The sequence below is a fragment of the Cottoperca gobio genome, chromosome 17, assembly GCF_900634415.1.
Source record: "Cottoperca gobio chromosome 17, fCotGob3.1, whole genome shotgun sequence".
Classification (NCBI taxonomy): Eukaryota; Metazoa; Chordata; class Actinopteri; order Perciformes; family Bovichtidae; genus Cottoperca; species Cottoperca gobio.
Genome location: NC_041371.1, coordinates 21166206 through 21188231, shown reverse-complemented (window position 1 = coordinate 21188231; position 22026 = coordinate 21166206). Strand labels below are relative to the sequence as shown.

Below are 22026 nucleotides of genomic sequence, written 5' to 3'. Positions count from 1 at the left end.
TTGTCTGCCTGCTGGTCTGCACCCTTGCCTTCCTGCTCGTGCGATGCCATTGTCTGCTGTGGCATTGATTTAAATGATCGCCTGTTGCCAAGAGGATCACTGCACACTCTGTACAACACACTGTTTCATCTTTGGCCATGGGGAGTTGTTCCAAGTCAAAAGGGCTCAAGTTCAAATGGAGTCACGAGTCTTGGGTGATTAAAAGTCTTTTTTGTTGTCAAAAGGCCTAAAAACACTCCAGTTGCTTTTCATTTGAGTCACTAACAACTTACCTACTGCTCCATGATGTGGATGCATTTTATGACAGTCAACAATTCTTTATAATTATGTGTTTTCTCTCATGATAACACATGTGATTAAATACATCAATGTATACATCAGTGGCTCCCGTCCATCTCAAGACAGTATTTCACTGGTTAGTATGAGTCTTAAGTGAGGCCAAAGATCGTTTATCAGCCAATTACAGCTTTTCAGAAAATGTCTTTGAAACCCAAAATGTATTATATATATGTTCTTTTGATTGCGTGTGTATTATTATTCTTGCTTTTGTAGTTATTGTTCATTACTGTTCATGTCCTGGTCAGGCAGTGGGAGCACTTTTAAATGCATTCAGTTTGGCAGTACGAATGCAGCCTGTGCCCTGACCTCTGAATCATTCGTTCTGTGACACTAATAGAATGAATGAAGCATCTCTTCACTTTGATGATGAGGTTCGTATGAATGAGGCTGTGACACACACACATATTGTTCATTGATTCACCTGGAAACCCATTACCAAGGAGAACTGTGTTCAAGGGTTAGAGAGAAGTCCTTGAGTGGGATGAGAACAGAACATCAAGTTCCCAGCATCCCTCTCAATCAGGTGCAGCGGCTCTGTCTTTGGAAACTGTTCAAACATTGCCCCCTTCTGGTCACGTGTGTGTTTAGCATCACAACACAGCGCTTCAACACATTATTAATAACAAGTGTCATTATTCACATTACAGGGAAGGAGCATAACATTCCGTTATCAAAGCAACATAATACACAGGTATCTAACGTGAGTTTGATAATAAGCTTTATTCTACACACATATATAGCTATATGTATATATCTATATATCTATATATCTATATATCTATATATATCTATATATCTATATATAGATATAGATATATATATATATATCTATATATATATATATATATATATATATATATATATATATATATATATATATATATATATATAGAGAGAGAGAGATATATATATATATAGAGATATATATGTGTGTGGAATAAAGCTTATTATCATTATTATATATATATATATATATATATATATATATATATATATATATATAATAATAAGCTTTATTCCACACACATATATATCTATATATATATATATAGATATATATATATATATATATATATAATAATAATGATAATAAGCTTTATTCCACACACATATATATCTATATATCTATATATTTATATATAGATATATAGATATATATAGATATAGACATAGAAATATATCTATCTATATATATCTATAGATATATAGATATATGTATCTATATATATCTATATGTATGTATATATATATATATATATATATATATATATATATATATATATATATATATATATATGCATATTGTATACAAGCTATGGTACACACATAGTGGCAAATACAAATATATTTAAAAAAAAAAAAATTGGCATTTCAAGATTAAAGTCAAATTGGCATGAATAAAGAGTAACATTTTCATTATATGCGCGAACGCTAGCAGTTGGATTTATTCTCAAAAGTTCGACATTTATCCTCAACATTTCAACATTATCTTCAAAATGCGAAGAAAAACAAACAAACAAACTTCTTCCTCTGATTTTATATTTATTTTTTGGCTGGCAATAATATTAAAAGTTGGACCTAATTCTCGATATTTCGACTTTATTCTCAAAAAAAAGTATTTGATCTGGACATTTCGACTTTATTCTCTTTTACTCTCTAAATCAGCGAAGAGATAAGGACAGACAGAATATATATTGGAGGACTAGAGGGTTGTTTGCTTTGTTCCATGCATTATGCTTTGAAGAAGTATCCTCTGTACTAATCCCTGTCTTTGTTTCCCTCCATGTGTTTCTGCTTAAATCCATTCACACCTGTGTCTCCTTCTCTGTGTGTGTCTGTGGCTAACGTTGCTGTTAGCTGGCGAGGACCCTGAAGCCCTCCGAAGAAAGTGGCAGGGATCTGTGTGATAGGAAATCATTTCAATACAGTGTACAGCACATGTGATACCTCTAATGTTTCAGTGCAAAAGACATATCTTTACTTGGCTTTCTTCACAACGAGGCTGATGTGGTTTTCCTTCTCCTCCAGGTTCTTTTTTCTGATTTTCCGAGAATTCTCTCTGAAGACGATGGTTAGTCTTCTCCAGAGTCTCACAAAACACCTGTTCTCAGAACAACAGCCAATAGTTACAGCCAACATCCTTGACCTTAAGCCCTTGAGCCAATATTTATGTGAAGAAAGTGACCTCACTTTCCTCCAGGCTGTCAAATGGACTCGGCGGAACAACCAAACACAGAAAGAGTCTGACAGCTTCACTGAGATGCAATAAATTAAAACCTCCAAATCAAACCAGGCTGATATCTGAAGAAGTGTTGAAAGAAGTAAGACATCCTATCGCCACAACACACCTGCTGATGATGTCTTTGTGTAACAACAGGTTCTGCAGAAACGTCTGCCTCTTCTCTAGAAACTCACCACTGTAGTTGTTTCTGTGCCAGCACTCAGGTGGCAGCGCCAGACTGGAGCAGGGAAACAGCTCTTTAAGCTGCAGCAAAGCAATGAACATGGGTTAGCAAACAGGAAAAAGCTACAAAGATGTTTGGAGGCGGCCGACTGTATAATCCTGCAGATCTGTCCCTGAACAAAGAGTTTAGAGCAGGATTATATGGTCTACAGTATCTCCATTAACAAGCTACTCTGGGAATTCCATGGTTTGTCATTTCACACCCTGATGTCCTTCAAATAATTGCGATATTATTGTCATTTTAAGCCACTTGTATAATGATTATATAATAGCATAATAATGCAAGTGCACCCTTTCAAAGAGCAATGAACTTTAAAGTCTTAAGAATATTCAGACATTCAAATGAAATGTGAAAAAAACAAATCTAAATATCCTAAAAAAGAATGGACACACAAATGTGCAATGTCTTGGTCTTATAGTAGAAGGGAAAACCCTGCTGTTTATTCTGACATCATGTCGGCTATAATGTTAGTGACATTCTCATGTCAACAAACAGACCTGTAAACACAACGAGCAACATCGATCATGTCCGTATATCACACGGCAAGTCCATAATGTAAAAGTAGCTGCAGACAGTCCAGATGTCATTCACACTTTTTACCTCATAATCTTTCATATTTGGTCATGAGGAGTTATTTTAAGTCAATAGACTCAAGTTTAAGTGAAGTCACAAGTAATTGGTGTCTAGTTGCAAATCTTTTATGTTGTCAAAAGTCTTAAAAACACTCAGTTCCAGTGACGACAGAAATAAACTTATTAACATATTGCTCCATGTTGTGGACACATTTTATTGAGAAATGGATGCAGCCTAATGATGTGTTTTCTCTCATGTAGTGAAAAACATCAATGTATTTATCATTTGCTCCCGTCCATCTCAAGACAATATTTCACACACACACACACACACACACACACACACACACACACGCGCACACACACACACACACACACACACACACACACACACACACGCGCACACACACACACACACACACACACACACACACACACACACAAACACACACACACACGCACACACACACAAACACACACACACACACACACACACACACACACACACTAATAGAACATTGATTTTATTTATTGACTTATTTATTCATAAGCAGATAAAAACAAAACAATATAAATTATTTTGATCACTTTTGATCAAAACACTCAAAAGTCATAACACGGTAACAAAAAAAAGTAATGTGAAACTAAATGATCAAAATAGAATAAACAACTCACTCCAAAAAAAGAACTAAGACTAAAGCCTAACTAAACTGCACTTCTAGGATTATCTAAACAATGTGTGATGCTTTTAGACACTGACAGGGACCTGGGAGCTGATTAACATTGTTCAATATGGGTCCGATACACAAAGTTGGCTGAGGCGGGTTTAACAAGAGGAATGTGAAGGTCGGCTCTGCTAAGATCTGAGTTGAAGGCAAGCTTTCAATCTTTTTAAACAAATTTGCATCCTGTTGATGTTAAATACAATTCAGTTTACAAAACAATGAAGCAGATGAAGCTAGAAAAAGTAACAACTCTAACATATCGTTTCTGAAGAAGAGAAAGTGTGTTGATGGATGTGATGAAAGTGTTTGCTCATACAATACTACAACAGGAAAATATGGATATATTAAGCTACAATTAAGCATTAGGAAACTTAACTTAAACTAAACATAAAGCCACATCCTCGGAAAATTGGGGATTTTAAGTGCAGCTGCTGTTGCAAAATGCTCTGAGATGCTCACACTGTGTGACTGATATTCACAGTATTGTGCACACACACGTTATGTAAGCTCTTTTTAAAGAGGAAGTCATATGATGTGTGTGTGACATCACATACATCGTCAGATAAAGTCAATGTGTTTTTAATTCACACAACCGTTCATCACCCCACTAGTGTCCATCAAGGTTTAACCTATAAATACAATGGATCACACAATTTTGAGTCAGTCTGAGTTCTCTATTCAATTCTTTTCTAAACTGTGCAGGTACTGTCTTGTTGATAATCTTGTTGGTTCATCAAAAATTCTTGTGTGAGAGCCACGTAAGCAGCACTTACACCGTGGTTACTGATTTGTTGACGCCCTCTACTTCACAAGGGTTTAGCAGTGGCTCCAGGCAAACACGTGCTTCAGTCCCATAGACAGGCAGGGACTTTCTTTCTGATAAATCATAAACTTTTACGATGTGACTTTATTATCCCACAGAATTAGTATGATGTTTTGATTAGGATTTATAATTTTGGTAAAACCAATGTTAATTTCTGCATTACTGTGTTTTATACGTTAAAAGGTCAATAAAGAGGTTGACGCCGTAAACGTAAATACAAGGGTCAATAAAGAGTCTGCCAAAGACTACCAGGAATGTGTAGCAAAGGGAGTAAACCAGTTGAAGGGCCACAGGGGCCCATTGTTGATCTCATACTTTCAAAATATGGCTCTGATAGTTTAAAACATTTACAAGAATGGTGTGCCAATGTTATTTTATACTATTTTAATTTGTCTATTTTTATAATGGTACTTCAGACTCATTTACATCTACACTGTGATTATTGTCCTGTAGATGCTCTTATTCTGTCCTTGTACTAATTGTTATGTTTTTGCTGTGAAGCACTTTGGGCTGAAATTCTTGTATGAAAGGTGCTATACAAATAAAGCTTATTATTATTATTATTATTATTATTATTATTATTATTATTATTATTACACTCAGTATTCTTTGATTTACTTAAATATTTAATTATATCGATCTATCTATCTATCTATTTTATTTTAGGAGTATGGGAATAGACTTTTGTACATAATTAACTTTGTCTGCCTTTTGTCTATGGTCTTCTAAAGTTCTACTTACAACAGGATGTCTAAAATAATACACACTAAGTCAAACATTTTCAAACTGTTTATTTTCCTATTGCTAAAAGTAGGGGAGACATCTGAAATTTCACTATGATTCCTCTCTTTCCTCCAAAGGACAAACTGATGTCTCCAACTTGTCAATGTTTTTCTATCAAGACTTATTTGAGGTATGAAAATCATTAGTAGATGATAAATAAATCTAGTTTTAAGCAACATTTTATACAAAATAGTTCATGAGGTTTTTGAATAAAATCAAAAACGAAAATTGTTCAATGTTTTACTTTAATATGTTGTCACATCACAGTTAAGTAGGAAATCCCCACGTTTGGGAAATTCCACCAGCAAAAAAACAAACCGACATGAGACATTGTATTCAAGCTCAGAGGAGGTGTTTTTAGTTCCAACGAAAGTGAAACAAAAATGCATTTGACTTGAAGTCGAGCTATAAACATTACATCATTTGTGCGTGTCCCTAGCTTTAATTCCTCTTTGAAATGTTGTGTGTGCTCAGAGAGCAGCTTGGAAAATCAGCCCCACAATAAAAATACAATCAGGTCATCTGTCTGAATGTCTCGAAACGCATGTGCCTGAACGCATCTCGCAAAAACCCGGAAGCGTGTCGTCATTAGCAACAACAAACCCACCTGGCGGCGCTCTGCAGCTCGCTGTTGTTGTTCCTCTTTGACTCAGCCTGTGTGACAGCTGGTTAGAGGCAGCCTGGCAGCCTACCATGAATAAACGGGCAGGTGAAAGAGCCTACATTTAAGTATAGTCGTTGTGTGCTCGGCGTTTTTTGTCTGCAAACGGCTGAAACAGTTATCGGTTGCTCTCTGTCAGCAGTCCTCCTCCGCTACAATAGCTTAGCTTGCTAGCAGTCAGCGACATTATGACATGCGTGTGAATGGAAGAGCGCTTCCTCATTGCAATTACCATAAAGGGGCAGTTCTGCTTTCAGTGGCTGACCTAGTGGATGATAAATCCTCAGTGACTTCCCGTAAAAGGCTCACAAACTGCTATGGAGCCAAACCCGGCTATGGGCTGTGTGAACATTGGCAGTCTGACCAGCACCTTGCCGGTGATCCCCTACCAGAAGCTGACAGACCTGTACTACCTGAGCAGAGGGGGCTTCGGCACCGTGTTCAAGGCGCAGCACTCCGACTGGAGAACCACTGTGGCCATCAAGTGCCTGAAACTCGACTGTCCCGTTGGAGAAAGGTACCCTGTGTTGCTGTGACCGCCTTATCTAACAATTTAGGCCAAATAAGCTGCACTGTTTGGAAGGGATTTTCAACGGCTGTAAAGAGAAATTATTCAGAAACTTGTATTGTATTATTCCAGTGACGTTTACAGAACATTTAGCACCTGCTGACTGTGCAGTCACAGAAAACTGTCTACGGTGGAAATGAGAGTATCAAGACTTGAAGTGGCGACATTTGAATTTGAAAGTGTGAGTGTTGCGGGCACATTTCAATCATGTGTGTCCATAGTGTGCCAGGCTTGTTCCAGTGCCCTGTCTATGGAGCAGCTGCACTGTCTGTCTCTGGATAACATAGCACTCAGCCTTCGTGCAGCTCAGGTAGAGAAGTCTGCACACATTTCTCAAATATATTTATATTTATATTTATATTATATTTAAAGTTATTTTAGGATACATTCTGAGAGGACTGTGACTAGAATGCAACGCTTAGTCGACTAATCGATTTAGTCAATCGACCGAAAAACCATCACCATCTATTTTGATAAACGATTAATCGTTTTAATTCATTAATTCATTCTGCTTCGCTCTGTTTTGTATCATCAGTGAATATATTTTGGTTTTGAGCTTACAAAACTAGACATTTAAACAGATCCCCTTGGACTTTGAGAAACTTGGATGGACATTTTTACTATTTTCTGACATTTCATAGACCAAACGATAAATCTAGAAAATAATCTACAGATTAATCAATAGTGAAAAGAATTGTCAGGTGCAGCCTAACTGTGACTCCCTTAGTGGTCTGTGTAATGACAGAATAGCTGTCCCCTTTGACACGCCTCCCATAACTTTTTGTAAAGCAAAAATAAGCTCCCTGATACTGATTTTTTTGAAGTGATTCTTGAGAGTTTAAAAATATGATAATAATAATTATTGATACTGATTCCTTAAATGTGGTTGTGAAATAATTGTCAGTTGCCACTCAGTGCTCTCTGGTGCTCAATCACTCTGCCTTCCTGCAGTTGAGGTTTAAGAGAAACGTACTTATAAACACATTTAAAGCTGAGCTGCACAATCTCTTTTTATCTTAGTGAACCCCTTACTCGCCTGTGTAATGATGTGATGACAGGAGTCTGCTCAATACTATCATTTATGGAACTTCAAATGAATGATTCTCAGTAACCTTTTCCCAAAAACTATTATATAATAAGTGTTTTGTTTGACACATAAAAATAGTTTGGCTTCCTGACACATAAAAGTAGGACACAGGTCACCATTGATCATTTGACCCGTGATTTGGCTCAAATTGATATAAGGATTCCTACCTGAGACGATCATCTTTGAGGATTCATACTTCCCGTAACGCTGTATACACCCACAACACCGCAAATGTCATCACTGTTTTTGCATTTGTATCACTCTGTGTGAGAGTAAAGACTGAATCTGTGTCACTGGCTGTGTTTCAGAGAGAGGAACTGCCTGCTGAAGGAGGCAGAGGTGCTCCACAAAGCCAGGTTCAACTACATCATCCAGATCTTTGGCATCTGCAACGAGCCCGAGTTCTTCTGCATAGTCACCGAGTTTATGAGCAATGGCTCTCTGGACCTGTTGCTCCATGAGGTAGCTATATGTCATAGAATCATTTCATAACACTTAGTTATTTATTCAGAAACTGATCCAGTCCTAACATCAGAATTCAAGGCTCAATCCTAAAGAATTCATATGGATTAAAAAGACAGCAGCTTTCCTTGGCTATAAGGCATTTATATTGTCTTCACTCAGGAAAGGAGAACTAATATGAACAGAAATGTGTTGAAAGTATTTTGTATTCAAATCAAATGACAGTCTCAAATGTAGAACATCTAAACGTGCTGCAGTTCTTATTTCTGCACTTTTGTTTGCAGACGTCTGCAGTGAAAGAGTCTCTTTGTTGTTTTTGGCAAAGTGCTCCATCTGTAGCTCTGTCTCACACCTCACTCATCATGTACCATTTAATTTATACCCGTGGGACAGCAGGCACAAGTGAAACTTGGAAGTATTCACAGTCTCTTGTGAAACTTTAAAACAAGCAGATAAGATAAGACGTAATTGTCTGTGCTCACGGAAATATGTCTAGCATCTCATGCTCCAAATAAAATCTGACGGTTATAGTTTGTCTTGGTGTAGTAACACGTCAGTTTGTGCTCATTGCATTGCTTTGTTTTGTAGTGGAAATTAGGCCTGGTCCAAAAATATCAAGATATATGGTTATTATTATTATTATTATTATTATTATTATTATTATTATTATTATTATCAGTTATCAGACCCGTAAAGGAATGAGAATTCTAACATATAGCGTGGCGGGGATGTTTTTAGTTCACTCGTCTCCTATCCTCCGCTCTGTCTATGACTGTGTGTGTGTGTGTGTGTGTGTGTGTGTGTGTGTGTGTGTGTGTGTGTCGCAGCGCCCCCCCCCCCCCACCCCCCCACACACGGTATCCTGCACCTGCCTAAACACAAGTGTGACTGATCCTTGTAGTTGTCTGTTGTCTCTGCCCACAGAAGGACATGTACCCCGGGCTTGCCTGGCCTTTACGACTGAGGATCCTGTATGAGATTGCCCTGGGGGTTAACTTCCTTCACAACATGAACCCACCTCTCTTACATCATGACCTGAAGACACAGAACATACTGTTGGATGGAGAATTTCATGTTAAGGTTTGTGCTGCGGCAATAATTAGTAACGGTATGAGCTGAGTGCGGTTGTCTACTTACTTTTATAATCATGTGTACAGTTATCACATATTCAATGGATTCCCATGTTTACCCACAGAAACCATACATTAGGGCACACAACTATTTTCATTTATTTAATTTTTTCAGTCATTTTTCAAGCAAGCTTTTAGAAATTCTGTGTTTTTAAGGTGTTGAAATGTGAACTGTGAGGATTTGCTTTACTTTGTCAGTTATGATAGTAAATTGAATATGTGAGGGATTTGGACTGTTGCTCTGATAAAATAAGAAGTCTGAAGAGGCTCTGGGTAATTCTACTGGATATCTTTCACATGGTTTCGTAGGGCTGTGCCGAATGTCATTTCTTTACAAAAGAATATTGAGGTTATCGAGTCATATTTTATTACGCCAATGTCCTAAAAAAAAGATTAGTAATTAATGAGATTAAATGAGTCAGTCTGGTTATATAAATGTCATTTATATCAACGTTTTTCAAATCAAATCAAATCAAATTTATTTGTATAGCCCAATCTCACAAATGATACATTTGTCTCAGTGTGCTTTACAGACTGTACAGGTTACGACCCCCTCTGTCCTTAGACCCTCGCATCGCACAAGGAAAAACTTCCTAAAAGAAACCCCATAATTAAAGGGGGAAACATGGAAGAAACCTCAGGGAGAGCAACTGAGGAGGGATCTCTCTCCCAGGACGGACAGACGTGCAATAGATGTCGTGTGTACAGGATAAACAACACAGTACAAATACAACATTTGACAGAAATTATGTTGTGTTGGAAAAAAAAGAAATAGAAAGTTTGGATGAATCCAGGAAAATGTCAATAAGGCTTCCCGGTGTCCAGCAGGACCAGGGCAGCAGGCGCTGTCACGATTCATGATCCTGATGTAAACTTTATCAGTGGCAACCTGCCACATGAGAGACAGACACTCCGGGGGTGATACCCCGGATGGTGAGTTAGTAACATACATTTACATAAATGCATACAGATAGAGAGGGAGAAGAAGAGAGGGAGGGGAGGAGAGAGGAAGAGAAGGAAGAGAGCAGGGAGGTGTCCCCCGGCAGTCTAAGCCTATAGCAGCATAACTAGGGGCTGATCCAGGGCAAACCTGAGCCAGCCCTAACTATAAGCTTTATCAAAAAGGAAAGTCTTTAGCCTACTCTTAAATGTGGAGAGTGTGTCTGCCTCCCGAACACAAACTGGAAGCTGGTTCCACTGGAGAGGAGCTTGATAGCTGAAGGCTCTGGCTCCCATTGTGCTCTTAGAGACTCTAGGAACTACAAGTAACCCTGCAGTCTGGGAGCGTAATGCTCTAGTTGGTTTATAAGGTACTATGAAATCTTTAAGATATGCTGGAGCCTGACCTTTAATTGATTTGTAAATCAGGAGAAGGATTTTGAATTCTATTCTGTATTTTACTGGGAGCCAGTGCAGAGCAACTAATACAGGAGTAATATGATCCCGTTTCCTTGTTCTAGTCAATACACGTGCCGCTGCATTTTGGATCAACTGAAGAGTCTTAAGCGACTTTTTGGGACAACCTGATAACAATGAGTTGCAGTAATCCAGCCTTGAAGTAACAAATGCATGGACTAGTTTTTCTGCATCATTTTGAGACAGGATGTGTCTTATTTTTGCAATGTTACGTAGATGAAAGAAGGCAGTCTTTGAGATTTGAAACGCTGAACGGCAACAAATATGGATTGAAGCAGAATTTTAGAAATTATACCATCGATCCTTTGTCAATACAATTTGACTTTTGGACTATACAACGCTCTAGTCTATACTAGTAATTTTTAAACACTTTGAGAAACACTTTAAATGTGACCAATGTTCTCACGGACCTCTCTTTGAGAAAGACTGGTTTAGACTAGAGTTATTGGAAAAGTTTGGGATGTGGGAAAAACAATCCTATGCAGCCGCCACTTGCATCTGATTCTAAAAATAGTATAATACGAGTGAAGTCTAATCTTTATCTGCAACTGTGCACAAATACCGGCTTTAAACACAAGTGGAAAAGTGCACTCGGTAGAGATGTGTCTGATGTTGGAGCAGGCCTTTTACCACCGTCCAGGAAGAATCCTGGGTAAAACATTTAAACATTCCTAAAATCCAAATGTTGTTTCTCTACCTTGTTTTCATCTGTAGTTGTCATTCACACACTCGCGCACATTGTCACAGAAAATAATAAGCAAATTCATCGATAATGAAAGTAAAGGTTAGTTGCAGCTAATTATTATTTTCTTTGAATAATTGAAAATGAGCTGCTTCATGCTCAGAAACTGTCATGTGTGTGTGTCATCGTCGCTCCCACTATAATTAATGGGACATTCTCCCACGACAGAGCTAATGTTCTAATCAGAAAAACATGATCCAAGAAAAACAAAACATGTATATAGTATTATGGAATAGTCTAATGTTGTGCTATTGTTCTGTCCAGATCGCAGACTTCGGCCTTTCAAAGTGGCGCCAGCTGTCCGTCAGTAAAGGCTCGGGGTCCAAGTCCACTGAGATGGGGGGCACGGTGATCTACATGCCCCCCGAGAAGTACGAACCATCCAAGAGCCGTCGGGCCGATGTGAAACACGACATGTACAGGTGACACATCAAACCTCAATAACTAGCCGTTAGAAATAACCAAAGAGTGTGTTCTCCATTATTCATTTCATGAGTTTAATTTAAATATGATTTATGTATATGATGTTCAATTGGTTAGTGGTCTAGTTATTGAGCAGAATTTATGAATAGATTAACTCTATGACTTCATCTGATAGAATACATATTTGTTCAGCAGATCAGGGAAATAAGGCTCTCCTGACTGCCAAGGTGTGACAATGTGCCGGCATGGGGTTGGATTGTTAGCATACCAGTACAGAACAGTAAACCTGACAATCACGTCGGGGAGATGATTTCAGGAATCTGTGTCAGAAAGAGGGAGTGGTGACTATTACCAAAGAAGTAAAGAAACAAAACAAGAACTCCACTTTCCTCTGTGGCTGCATATGAATCTTTCCTGGCCTGCAGCTGATGCAGTCTCTGAACGATCCCCTCCTCTCCAAAATGTGTTTTTCTTATGTTTACTGTACGTCCTAAATGTGTGACTTGTATCTGTGCAAAGTGTGTCACTAGAGAGGTGCTGTAGGGGATATGTCTGTGCACTTCCCTAAAATCTGGGATTCAAATGTACCCCGGCCAAGCTAGATTAGGTACAAGGCCTGTCAGGATAACTGCTCTTGTTGTACGATATAATGTCCCAGAAGTAATTGCGATAAAACAATATTATTGTCTTTTTATGACCATTTTATGCCACTGATATAATGACAATATAATAGCTTAATAATGCAAGTACACCCTTTCACCCAAAGAGCAGTGAACTTTAAAGTCTTAATTCTTAATATTCTGACATTAGAATTGGAATGTGATTTAAAAATATCCAGAATAAATTAAATAAAACCACAGAACCAAAACAATTAATAAAATGGGCTCTCGGGGTTTGTTAACAAAAATGTGCAATGTCTTGGTCTTATAGTGGAAGGGAAAACTGCTGTTTATTCTGACATCATGTCGGCTCTAATGTTAGTAATAATATACTAATAATAAGCTTTATTTGTATAGCACCTTTCATACAAGAATTTCAGCCCAAACTGCTTCACAGCAAAAACATAACAATTAGTACAAGGGCAGAATAAGAGCATCTACAGGACAATAATCACAGTGTAGATGTAAATGAGTCTGACGTACCATTATAAAAATAGCAGAATTAAAATAGTATAAATTCCTGCCTAGTTTAGTATCTGTGCCGTACTTAACAACACTCCTGCCGGGAAACCACATTCATCACACAATTCTTGTAAATGATTTAATGAATTAGTTAGTGACATTCTCACGTCAACAAACAAACCTGTAACCACAACAAGCAACATCGAGCTCATGTCTAAGTATCGTATGATAAATCGATAACTTAATTATCATGGCAGACCTATTTGGTATGTCACAAATTCAAAAGCCAATCGCTGTCTAATACTCAGACACGGACTTATCAAGACAGAGAACAAGAGTTAGCATTAGCATAGTAAAAGTTGTGACAGCTAACATGTCGAGCGTGCAGTTTTTGGATGTAAACCGCACCCTTGACCTTCCTTCTACCAAAATATCCCACTATATATATGTTTATGTTTCACAACCACTAACGATGTGTCAGCCACTGGTAGTGACAAGCTAACAAACAAGGTGAACAAATAAAAGATGCTAACTCTACTTAACATCCTGATGCATCTGCTAGTCGCCAAATTCAGTTCACGACAGACTACTCAAAGATCCAGAATTTCTCAATGAGGGAAAAAAAGGTTTATTTTATGTGATAAGCCCACGTTGAGGAAAATATTAATCATAGCAGAGTACGTTTACATACTTTAAAAAGTGTCTGTAGGGGAAGTTTAAGCATTTGTGCAATAGGTTTGGATTGCAGCAGCGGGTCAAGCAGCCGGGGCCCTTCCTCTAAGCAGCCTCTCTTTAGTCGTAAAGTCCCTCAGCTCTGAAGGGGAAGACCGCTCCAAAAGGATGATGTAACTCTAACTTCTCTTAACTGTTTCTCTCTTTCATGTTTACATCGAAGCTATGCCATCATTATGTGGGAAGTGCTGTCCAGGCATATTCCATTTGAAGGTAACACATTTTGTTTTTATCACTCTCCGGTTCGTCTGTTATTAAATGTATATCCAAGTTTGATTTGTCATTCTCTCATTCTGTTCAGTTGCTACTCGAGTGAACTTTCATGGTGCTAGCTGACTAATTGCTGATCTGTGTTTGTGTGATCAGAGGTGACCAACCCCATGCAGATCATGTTCAGTGTGCTCCGTGGGATGCGTCCTGACACGGGTCTGGAGAGCCTGCCTGCTGACATCCCCAGCAGAGAGACCCTCATCAGTTTAATGACCTGCGGCTGGACCACCAACCCTGATGAACGACCTTCCTTCCTCAGTAAGCGCACACAAATAACTGAACGGCAGGAACATGACATATTCCACCCTCTCGAAGGGTTGCACTCTCTCGTACCAGGTTAACCTTTTTAACAGTTTGGTCTTTTCACATTGAGTAACAGACATATCCAATTAGTCAGCGCTACAGTTTACCCTGACAAAGCAGTGACTAAGTATCAGCTTCCGGTCTGGAAATGAAACCTGTCCGGGTCCACAGCGCATGTAAGCACTTTGCATTAGGGCATGGTCTCAATTTGAATATATATTCGATTGTTAAATTATTTTGTATAAAAAAATTAATAAAAAGATTATTCAAATATATAAATATTTTAAATTAATGTTTTAATTGTAAATAAATTGCGCTCGAGATCAGACTGGAGACGTAACCACTTGAAAGATGGGCGAGTAGTATTTGTTATCTTCCGACGTTTGTACTTTTTAAACCACATCCAATAATCCAACAGCAGGTAGGAAACCTTCAGCCAGCTGACACCTTATTTAGGTTTGTGTAGTGAAATCAAGCGACAAGAATAGATAGAAACAGTGCGTCTGACTGACGAGTCCGCCGTGAACTCCAGTCAGGACGCGTGTCATGGACATAATGCCTATGTGTGTTTTTAAAAGGAATTTTTTTTTACTTCATTTTTGGCCAGTTTTGACAGATTTCTATGCATATCAAGTCCATCGCTCATGTACTGCTCAGCATAGTGGGCTGAAACTAATATCTTTAAGGAAATAGACCCACAAATGTTTTATTTTTAAAATGAGAACAATAATTGAAACAGTCCTTGACAAATGCTGTTTGTATTTCAGACAAAATAAAACTATAGTATAATACAAATACAGAGTGAAAATAATCCGGTTCTCTTTAGTGAGCTGCGTGTCATAACTTCTCTTTACGGCCAAAACTGAAATGATCAAAGCCCCTTTTTGATCATCAGAACAGAGCAGATTTATGAACTTAGTGTCTTTTTCCAAAACATAGAAACTAACTGCTCACCGACGTGTGTTTGGACAATAGTCTTCTTTCTCTCCCTGACTGCAGAGTCACATTACACAGTGTATTTTCCACATCGTTGGAAGAAATGAAAGTTTAGGTTTTTCTGTCAACATTTTCTTGTGGTCACCGTAAAACAATTGGCGCTAACTTCTTCCTTTCATCTGTACATGAAAGTACCCTACTCCAGGGGTTCCCAAACTTTCTGTGGCCAAGCCACACCAAAGACCAAGTGTTCATATCTGGGCAAAATCCCCTCTCTAACACATAGTGTCACTGTTATCACAGTTCGCAGAGGTTCACTTTGACAGATTTCTTTTTAGGCCAAAGCATATAAGACCTATTGTTTCTATATTGTGAAATAAGTGTATAGGACAAAGTACCCATAAAGTACAGTGTCAGAGACGGAGCGGAGGAAAGCTAAGGAGAGAACTTAAAAAATCTGCGCCACGCACGGACCTGATCCAGCCCAGGCAGCACCCCGCAGAGCAGTATACCTAGGGGAAACACTGAAGTAAATAAAAATCATTCATAACCTTGTGTACAGTTAAATGCAATAGGCCTAATTGTTTCAAAATCCCATGGCACACCGGCATTGGTCTCACAAATGGCACACCATTTGGGAACCACTGGCCTAAACAACCAAACGTGCACTTAAACCTCCAGATAACATTGGTAAGTTTCTGAATCAGACCACACCCCGAGCTACTGGTGGAGTACCATCTCAGTTCAACTAGTTTAGTCCTGCAAACTGTAAAGATCAGACAGTAAAGATGTGCTGTTTGTCATTTCAGAGTGTGTGATTGAGCTGGAGCCCATGGTGAGGAAGTTTGACGAAATAGATTTCCTGGAGGCTGTGTTGGAGATTAAGAGGTCAAAGGTTAGTCAGCAGCCTTCTCACAGTTCTACAGCCGTGGCCGGAGGTTGTCCGTGCGTCTGTCCCATTCTCAGGAACATCTTGGGGCAATTTCTTCAAATTGGGCCCAAACGTTCACTTGGACTCAAGGATGAACTCATTAGATTTTGGTGGTCAAAGAAAGGTCAAGGTCACTGTGACTTCACAAAGCACATTATTGGCCATCACTCAAAAATCCATACTCTAATTATGACAATTTCATACAATAAGGAAGTCATGACGTTTTGCACAGACACGGATGTAAACTGCTACTTGACTGGTTGGTGGAGGCAAACAACCGTGAGGTGCTAGTTCTAAATGTTATGAGCATTTAAGGTAAACCTAAGGGACACCGGTAACGTATCGTGGTGCTCAGAGGGGCAGGTTTCATACTCCACAGACTGTCATTTTAAATGGGGGGGGGGGGGGGAGTCTGAGTGCTAAAGTCAAATAGAATTGTTTTCACTATTAGTTTTAATGAATTAATTCATAAATAAATAATGGCAAGTGCTCATCACAAGTAACCAGAACTTAAAGTGAAGTTATAGACGGACAGTATGTTGATAAATGCTGTAACCAGCGAATATCTGGTGTTTTCTTCTTGGTGAATGACGACTTGTGACCAACTCACTGTTACAGGTTCCACGTCAATTCAGTGATTCATCATGACGGCGATGCGACTGTAAAGTAAAAGTTTTAAATGTGGTTAGTAAAAGTAGTGTGACAGTAGATAGATGAAGGAATCCCCCTGTTGTGGAATACAAAGTTAGCTAACAGCACACAAAAAACGGGGCTGTGGCTAATTTGGTAGAGTTTCAATTGTGCTATGACCAAGAGCGGACGAAACATGTACTTCATCATTTCCCCTTTAACGTTTCCTTCCTCTTTGTGTGTGTGTGTGTGGGGTTGTGGGGGTGGGGGGGGGGGTGTTTATCTGGTAAATTCTGCTTGTTCTATAAGTAAAATAGTTGCCTTTTTAATTTCTCAGAAACTTGCCAATTTCAAAAGTAAATTGTACATAAATAACATGAAAAACTGGTATCTTTGACTTTGTGTGTAGGATTACTGTCCATCAGCAACAATATCTAGCCTCTATTGTAAAAAAAACAAAAGTTTTTTACAAATCATTGTTAGATGAATCGTTTCCCCGCCCTAGTGCTAATATGTCCCTACGGCAATGTATTAAAATACCTGTGAATCATTTTGGGAGTAAGAGCACATTCTAGTCTTGTGTTTTAAATGATGTTGCTACTAATAAATAGTCACTATTTATTACTTTTAATTGATAAGAACTGCGATACTAAACGGGTAGTATTTGGTGTCCAGCTTTTATATTCAGATGTGCAGTACGAGCAACACTGCCAAACTTCCACCAGGAACTAAAGAGGTTCATATTTAACTGTGTTCAGATGCATGATACACTTCTGCTCCACAAGCTGTTTGTATGAAGGGTTCTCTGGGTCACGTGTATTTGATGGAACATTCTTAACATGTGATTGTGTGATTCATCCGTTCCTCTCCCTTGTTCCTCCACAGCTGAGGCGGGGGTCAGGCTGTTGTTCAGCCCAGTCAGTGAGTGAGAAGAAGAGTGACGAGGGGTCCCTGAACATACTGAAGGACAGGCCCAGCCCCTGGCCGGTCAGTAGCTCAAATGTCTGAGGAGATATCAGGATAAAGTCTAATAATAAACTTGGTACTTTATTGTGTGGAAATGTAAATGATGTTCTGCCACAGGAGAGCCTCACCTCCACCTCAGGCTCGGGCTCTTGCTCCTCTCAGGACACAGACATATCTCTACCATGCCCCCTCACCAGCAGCAATGCTGCACCTTCTAGAGGTAATTACAGACTCTGAGCGTTTCATGTATCGCCATCACAGGACAAGCTCACAGCACCACACAGCAGCTTTCATGTAGAAATCTGTATACAATATAAACTTTGTCACACCTCTTCTTCCACTCGTTCTGATGTAGAGGGGCTTCCGTCGTCATTTGAAGCTCATACTCTGGAGCCTGAGTATTTGAAGGACGACTGCACAGACAACAATCTGAACAGCTACCAGAGTGCCAGGCCCATGAATTATATGAACATACCCGTCAAACCAGGCCCGCCCATCACTGAGTATGAGACACAGCTGGATAACCTCACCCTCAATCCTCAGCCTCAGCAACAAGGTACAAGCAGTTAGTTGTCCATTGCCGTCATTGCAGCTTCTCCCGGTTAGGATTCCTTAACTGTTCAGTGTTGAGGAGGTTTTCACCGGGAGCAGAATGATCCGCAGAGGTCTCCTCCTCTCCAAAACAAACGTACTCGCTGATTTAAAAACGGGGAAAAACACTGAATAAAGCAGTTTCATGATAAAAATCAGTGTTTCTCTAATAACCTAAGATCCAGACTAAAATCCTAAAATATATAGTTAAAAACGACGAAGATCTAAAAAGTGTATCGTTAAAAAGTCAAGTTATGACAGCTTCTTGCAGACGACCATAACATGGACAAAGTGGATTAGTCGCCATTACAGACGAGCAAATGAAACGGACCGTTACGTGATTAAAATGATTAGATTCTGATTAGATAACTCATTCAACATATGTCTATTTATTTTTAGACATTTTAATGCTGAAATGTTGCATGTTATGTCTTTACTTTAATGGATGAAATGTGTGATAATGATAAGTGTTTTTATTGTTTTACCAAAATGTACAACCAAAATCTGAGTCACCCCTCTCTCCTCGCTTGCAGGAGATTACTCTCCTCCGTTGCGGCACTCCTCCCCCTCAGAAGGCCCAATCGCCCGGTGGATCGAGTCCCGGCGTGAGGAGATCGTCTGCCAGATGACGCAGGCCTGTCTGAACCAGAGCTTGGATGCCCTGCTGGCCCAAAAAATGCTGATGCGGGAGGATTACGAGCTGGTGGTGACCCAGACCACGCGCACCGCTAAGGTCCGCCAGCTCCTGGACAACTGCCACCGGCACAACGAAGACTTCTGCCGCATCGTCGTCCGCAAGCTGCGTGACAACAAGCAAATGGGCCTGCAGCCGTACCCGCCTGAAATCGGGTCTCCTACTCTCTACCCCAGCGCACCGCCCCTCTCCACATCCTACAACATCCCCAGGAACATGTAGCAGCCGTCACAGCCAAACAATGGAAACTATCCAGATTACAGTCTGTGCAAACTTTACACTACACTTAACTCTTACTGGGTCCGCTGTCGTCAAAGATGGTCACCATGGTTCCCGTCAAAGACGCTGAGGGCTGGGCGAGCAAAAAGAGCCGCAGGTACTAAACTAAGTTTCCTGGCTTTGAAGAATATTCACGAGAGACGGAAGGTTATCTTCCGTACAATCAGAATCAAAAGATTTAGTCAGAATCAGTGATTTTAATTTAACAATGTCATGGATTTAAACAGGTGATTTATTTATTGTGTGTGTGTGTGTGTGTGTGTGTGTGTGTGTGTGTGAGAGAGAGTGTGAGTGTGTGTGTGTGTTCATTTGATCTGAGTGACAGGAAGACTGTTAACATGCTGGAAAACGAACTGAAAGCAATCATAAAGTAACATGATGTTTAACACCTGAGTGAAGTGAGTGAGTATTTTGCCCTCACTGTGTCTTTGTATTGAAGAAAGCTACATTAAATATGTGTAAAATGCAGTCAAGTGTTGTGCTACACGACTTCAGAGCTAATGGTAACTAACTCTGGAGTTCTTGAACGTTAACGGCTTCACGTAACTGAAGTGTTGGACTGAACTTGGTAGACTGTGACTGTATGGAAAGTGTTTCTCCCAACATGGGCTCTTTCTCTTCCCTTTTTATTTGAAATGAGCACTGAGCGAAAGAGAGTCGTTAAGTTAAGCGTATTGTAATATAACACTCAGAATGAGAGGGATGCGTGTGTGTCTGCATGTCTGGATAAAAAGTGGACCAAAGTGATCTGATTTCTTTTGGCCTTCTCAGTCGTGGCCTCACCTCTCAGTATTCTGAATAATGTAGACACGTGTGACTCCTCTAGATTCTTCCAGAGTTAGTTGATCTATGTGCTGAGCTGCTCCGCAGAAGAGCTGCAACACATGAACAGAGAAGATCAAACCCGCTTCGTTCACCAGCTTTAGTGCAGTCTGAGCAGTCACCACTGTCTCCTGTAGCCGCGCTTCCTAATCCGCTCAATACAACAGTAATGTTTTCAAAGACGGTTGCCCCCGTTTGTCTGTATAAGTAATACTGAGTAATACACTTTTGTTGTTGCTTCATTCACTACGTATAATTCTTTGTGCCAAAATACACCGGAGTTAAGAAAGCCATTATTTCTGTTTCCATGACACAGTTGTTACTTCCTCATAGCCATGTTTGCATATGTGTGTGTGTGTAACAGGACCGAGCATTTTCATTATCAATATTGCCGATTTATAATCGTTTGGTCTATAAAAAGGTTGAACATGCAGTTTACTGTTTCCCAGAGCCCACGGTGGCATCTCTAAATGATGTCCAAAAGCCAAAGTCGTTTATTTAGTTTACTGTCATTGAAGACTTTAGGAAGCTGGGACCAGAGAATTGTTGGTATTTTTGCTAATAATTATTATTAATTCATTTCTATATTATTAAAGTAATTGCAGATTAATTTCCTGTTTGAAGAATCCATTTATCATCTGATTGTTGTTCAGCTATGTGTGTGTCGTGTGCATCTCATTAAGCCTCTTCATCACTGCCTTCACTTCCCTCAGAACGGGTGCTTAACTTGCAGTATTGTATCTGTGTCATTACTCTCTGTAACTCCACAAATGAACCTTTGTTTGTCAAAATGAGTTCCAAACTAGTAAATTGCAGTTGAATAAAGACAGCAGGTTCTTTTTGAGACTCATTTAATACACAACAGGAAGGTCGAGCAAAGTCGATACGTTTCCAAAACGTAGGACTTGTTTCCTTGTCTTTGTTAAATGTGCCTCATATTGTGCTTAAACTATAACTATAAAACTATAGCAACGTGCACAAACCTTTTACACGCACATCAAGAAAAACGTGTAAAAATGCTACACATTTGATAGCTTCAATATGTTGTCACATATTTTTTTACTGTAGATGATTTTCATCTTTTTTATATATATAATATATATATTTCCATTTGTGGTCTCTTGTTAAAAGCTCATTGTTTTTGTTAAGTGATGATTCGATATTCCTCATTCAGTGCCCATCTCATTATCAGTGTCGACAATAATAACGCTCAGTTGATGTTTAACCCTGGTTTCAACAGAAACTAGAATTTTCCCTATATTGTATCACACGCTTCATTAAATGATTCTCTGTTTGTACTGCCTGCTTTCTTCTTCATTTATTTGTATGTAACATTAAACCAACGGCAGTATTTTCTCTTTTAGCACACTTACTAACTCATAATGTTTTCCTGTGTAAAGAGCTGCTGGTTGCGACGCCTTGAGGGTTAACGTACAGCCAGACATACTGAACGCTCCTCACGCCAGTGTTGGGGAATCTACTTTGAGAGCAACCAATGACCCTAGGGAGAAATACAATTTGTTTAACTAAAGCCAGAAGAATGAGTTCAAAATAA

General features: G+C 39.2%; 1 protein-coding gene across 2 annotated transcripts; it reads left to right on the top strand.

The window, feature by feature from the left end:
• Positions 1-6298: 6298 nt before the first annotated feature.
• On the top strand, positions 6299-21774 carry ripk2 (receptor-interacting serine-threonine kinase 2). Of its 2 annotated transcripts, XM_029453466.1 has the most exons (12): positions 6838-6885; positions 7158-7246; positions 8332-8485; positions 9410-9565; positions 12038-12195; positions 14213-14262; positions 14416-14577; positions 16368-16453; positions 18005-18106; positions 18203-18305; positions 18441-18641; positions 19210-21774. In XM_029453466.1, the coding sequence occupies exons 3-12, from the start codon at positions 8450-8452 to the stop codon at positions 19590-19592; spliced, it is 1437 nt and encodes a 478-aa protein (XP_029309326.1). In that variant the 5' UTR covers positions 6838-6885; positions 7158-7246; positions 8332-8449; the 3' UTR covers positions 19593-21774. The 2 variants fall into 2 exon arrangements, with proteins under 2 accessions (XP_029309325.1, XP_029309326.1); XM_029453465.1 differs by lacking the exon at positions 7158-7246 and having other exon boundaries at positions 6299-6885.
• Positions 21775-22026: the final 252 nt, after the last annotated feature.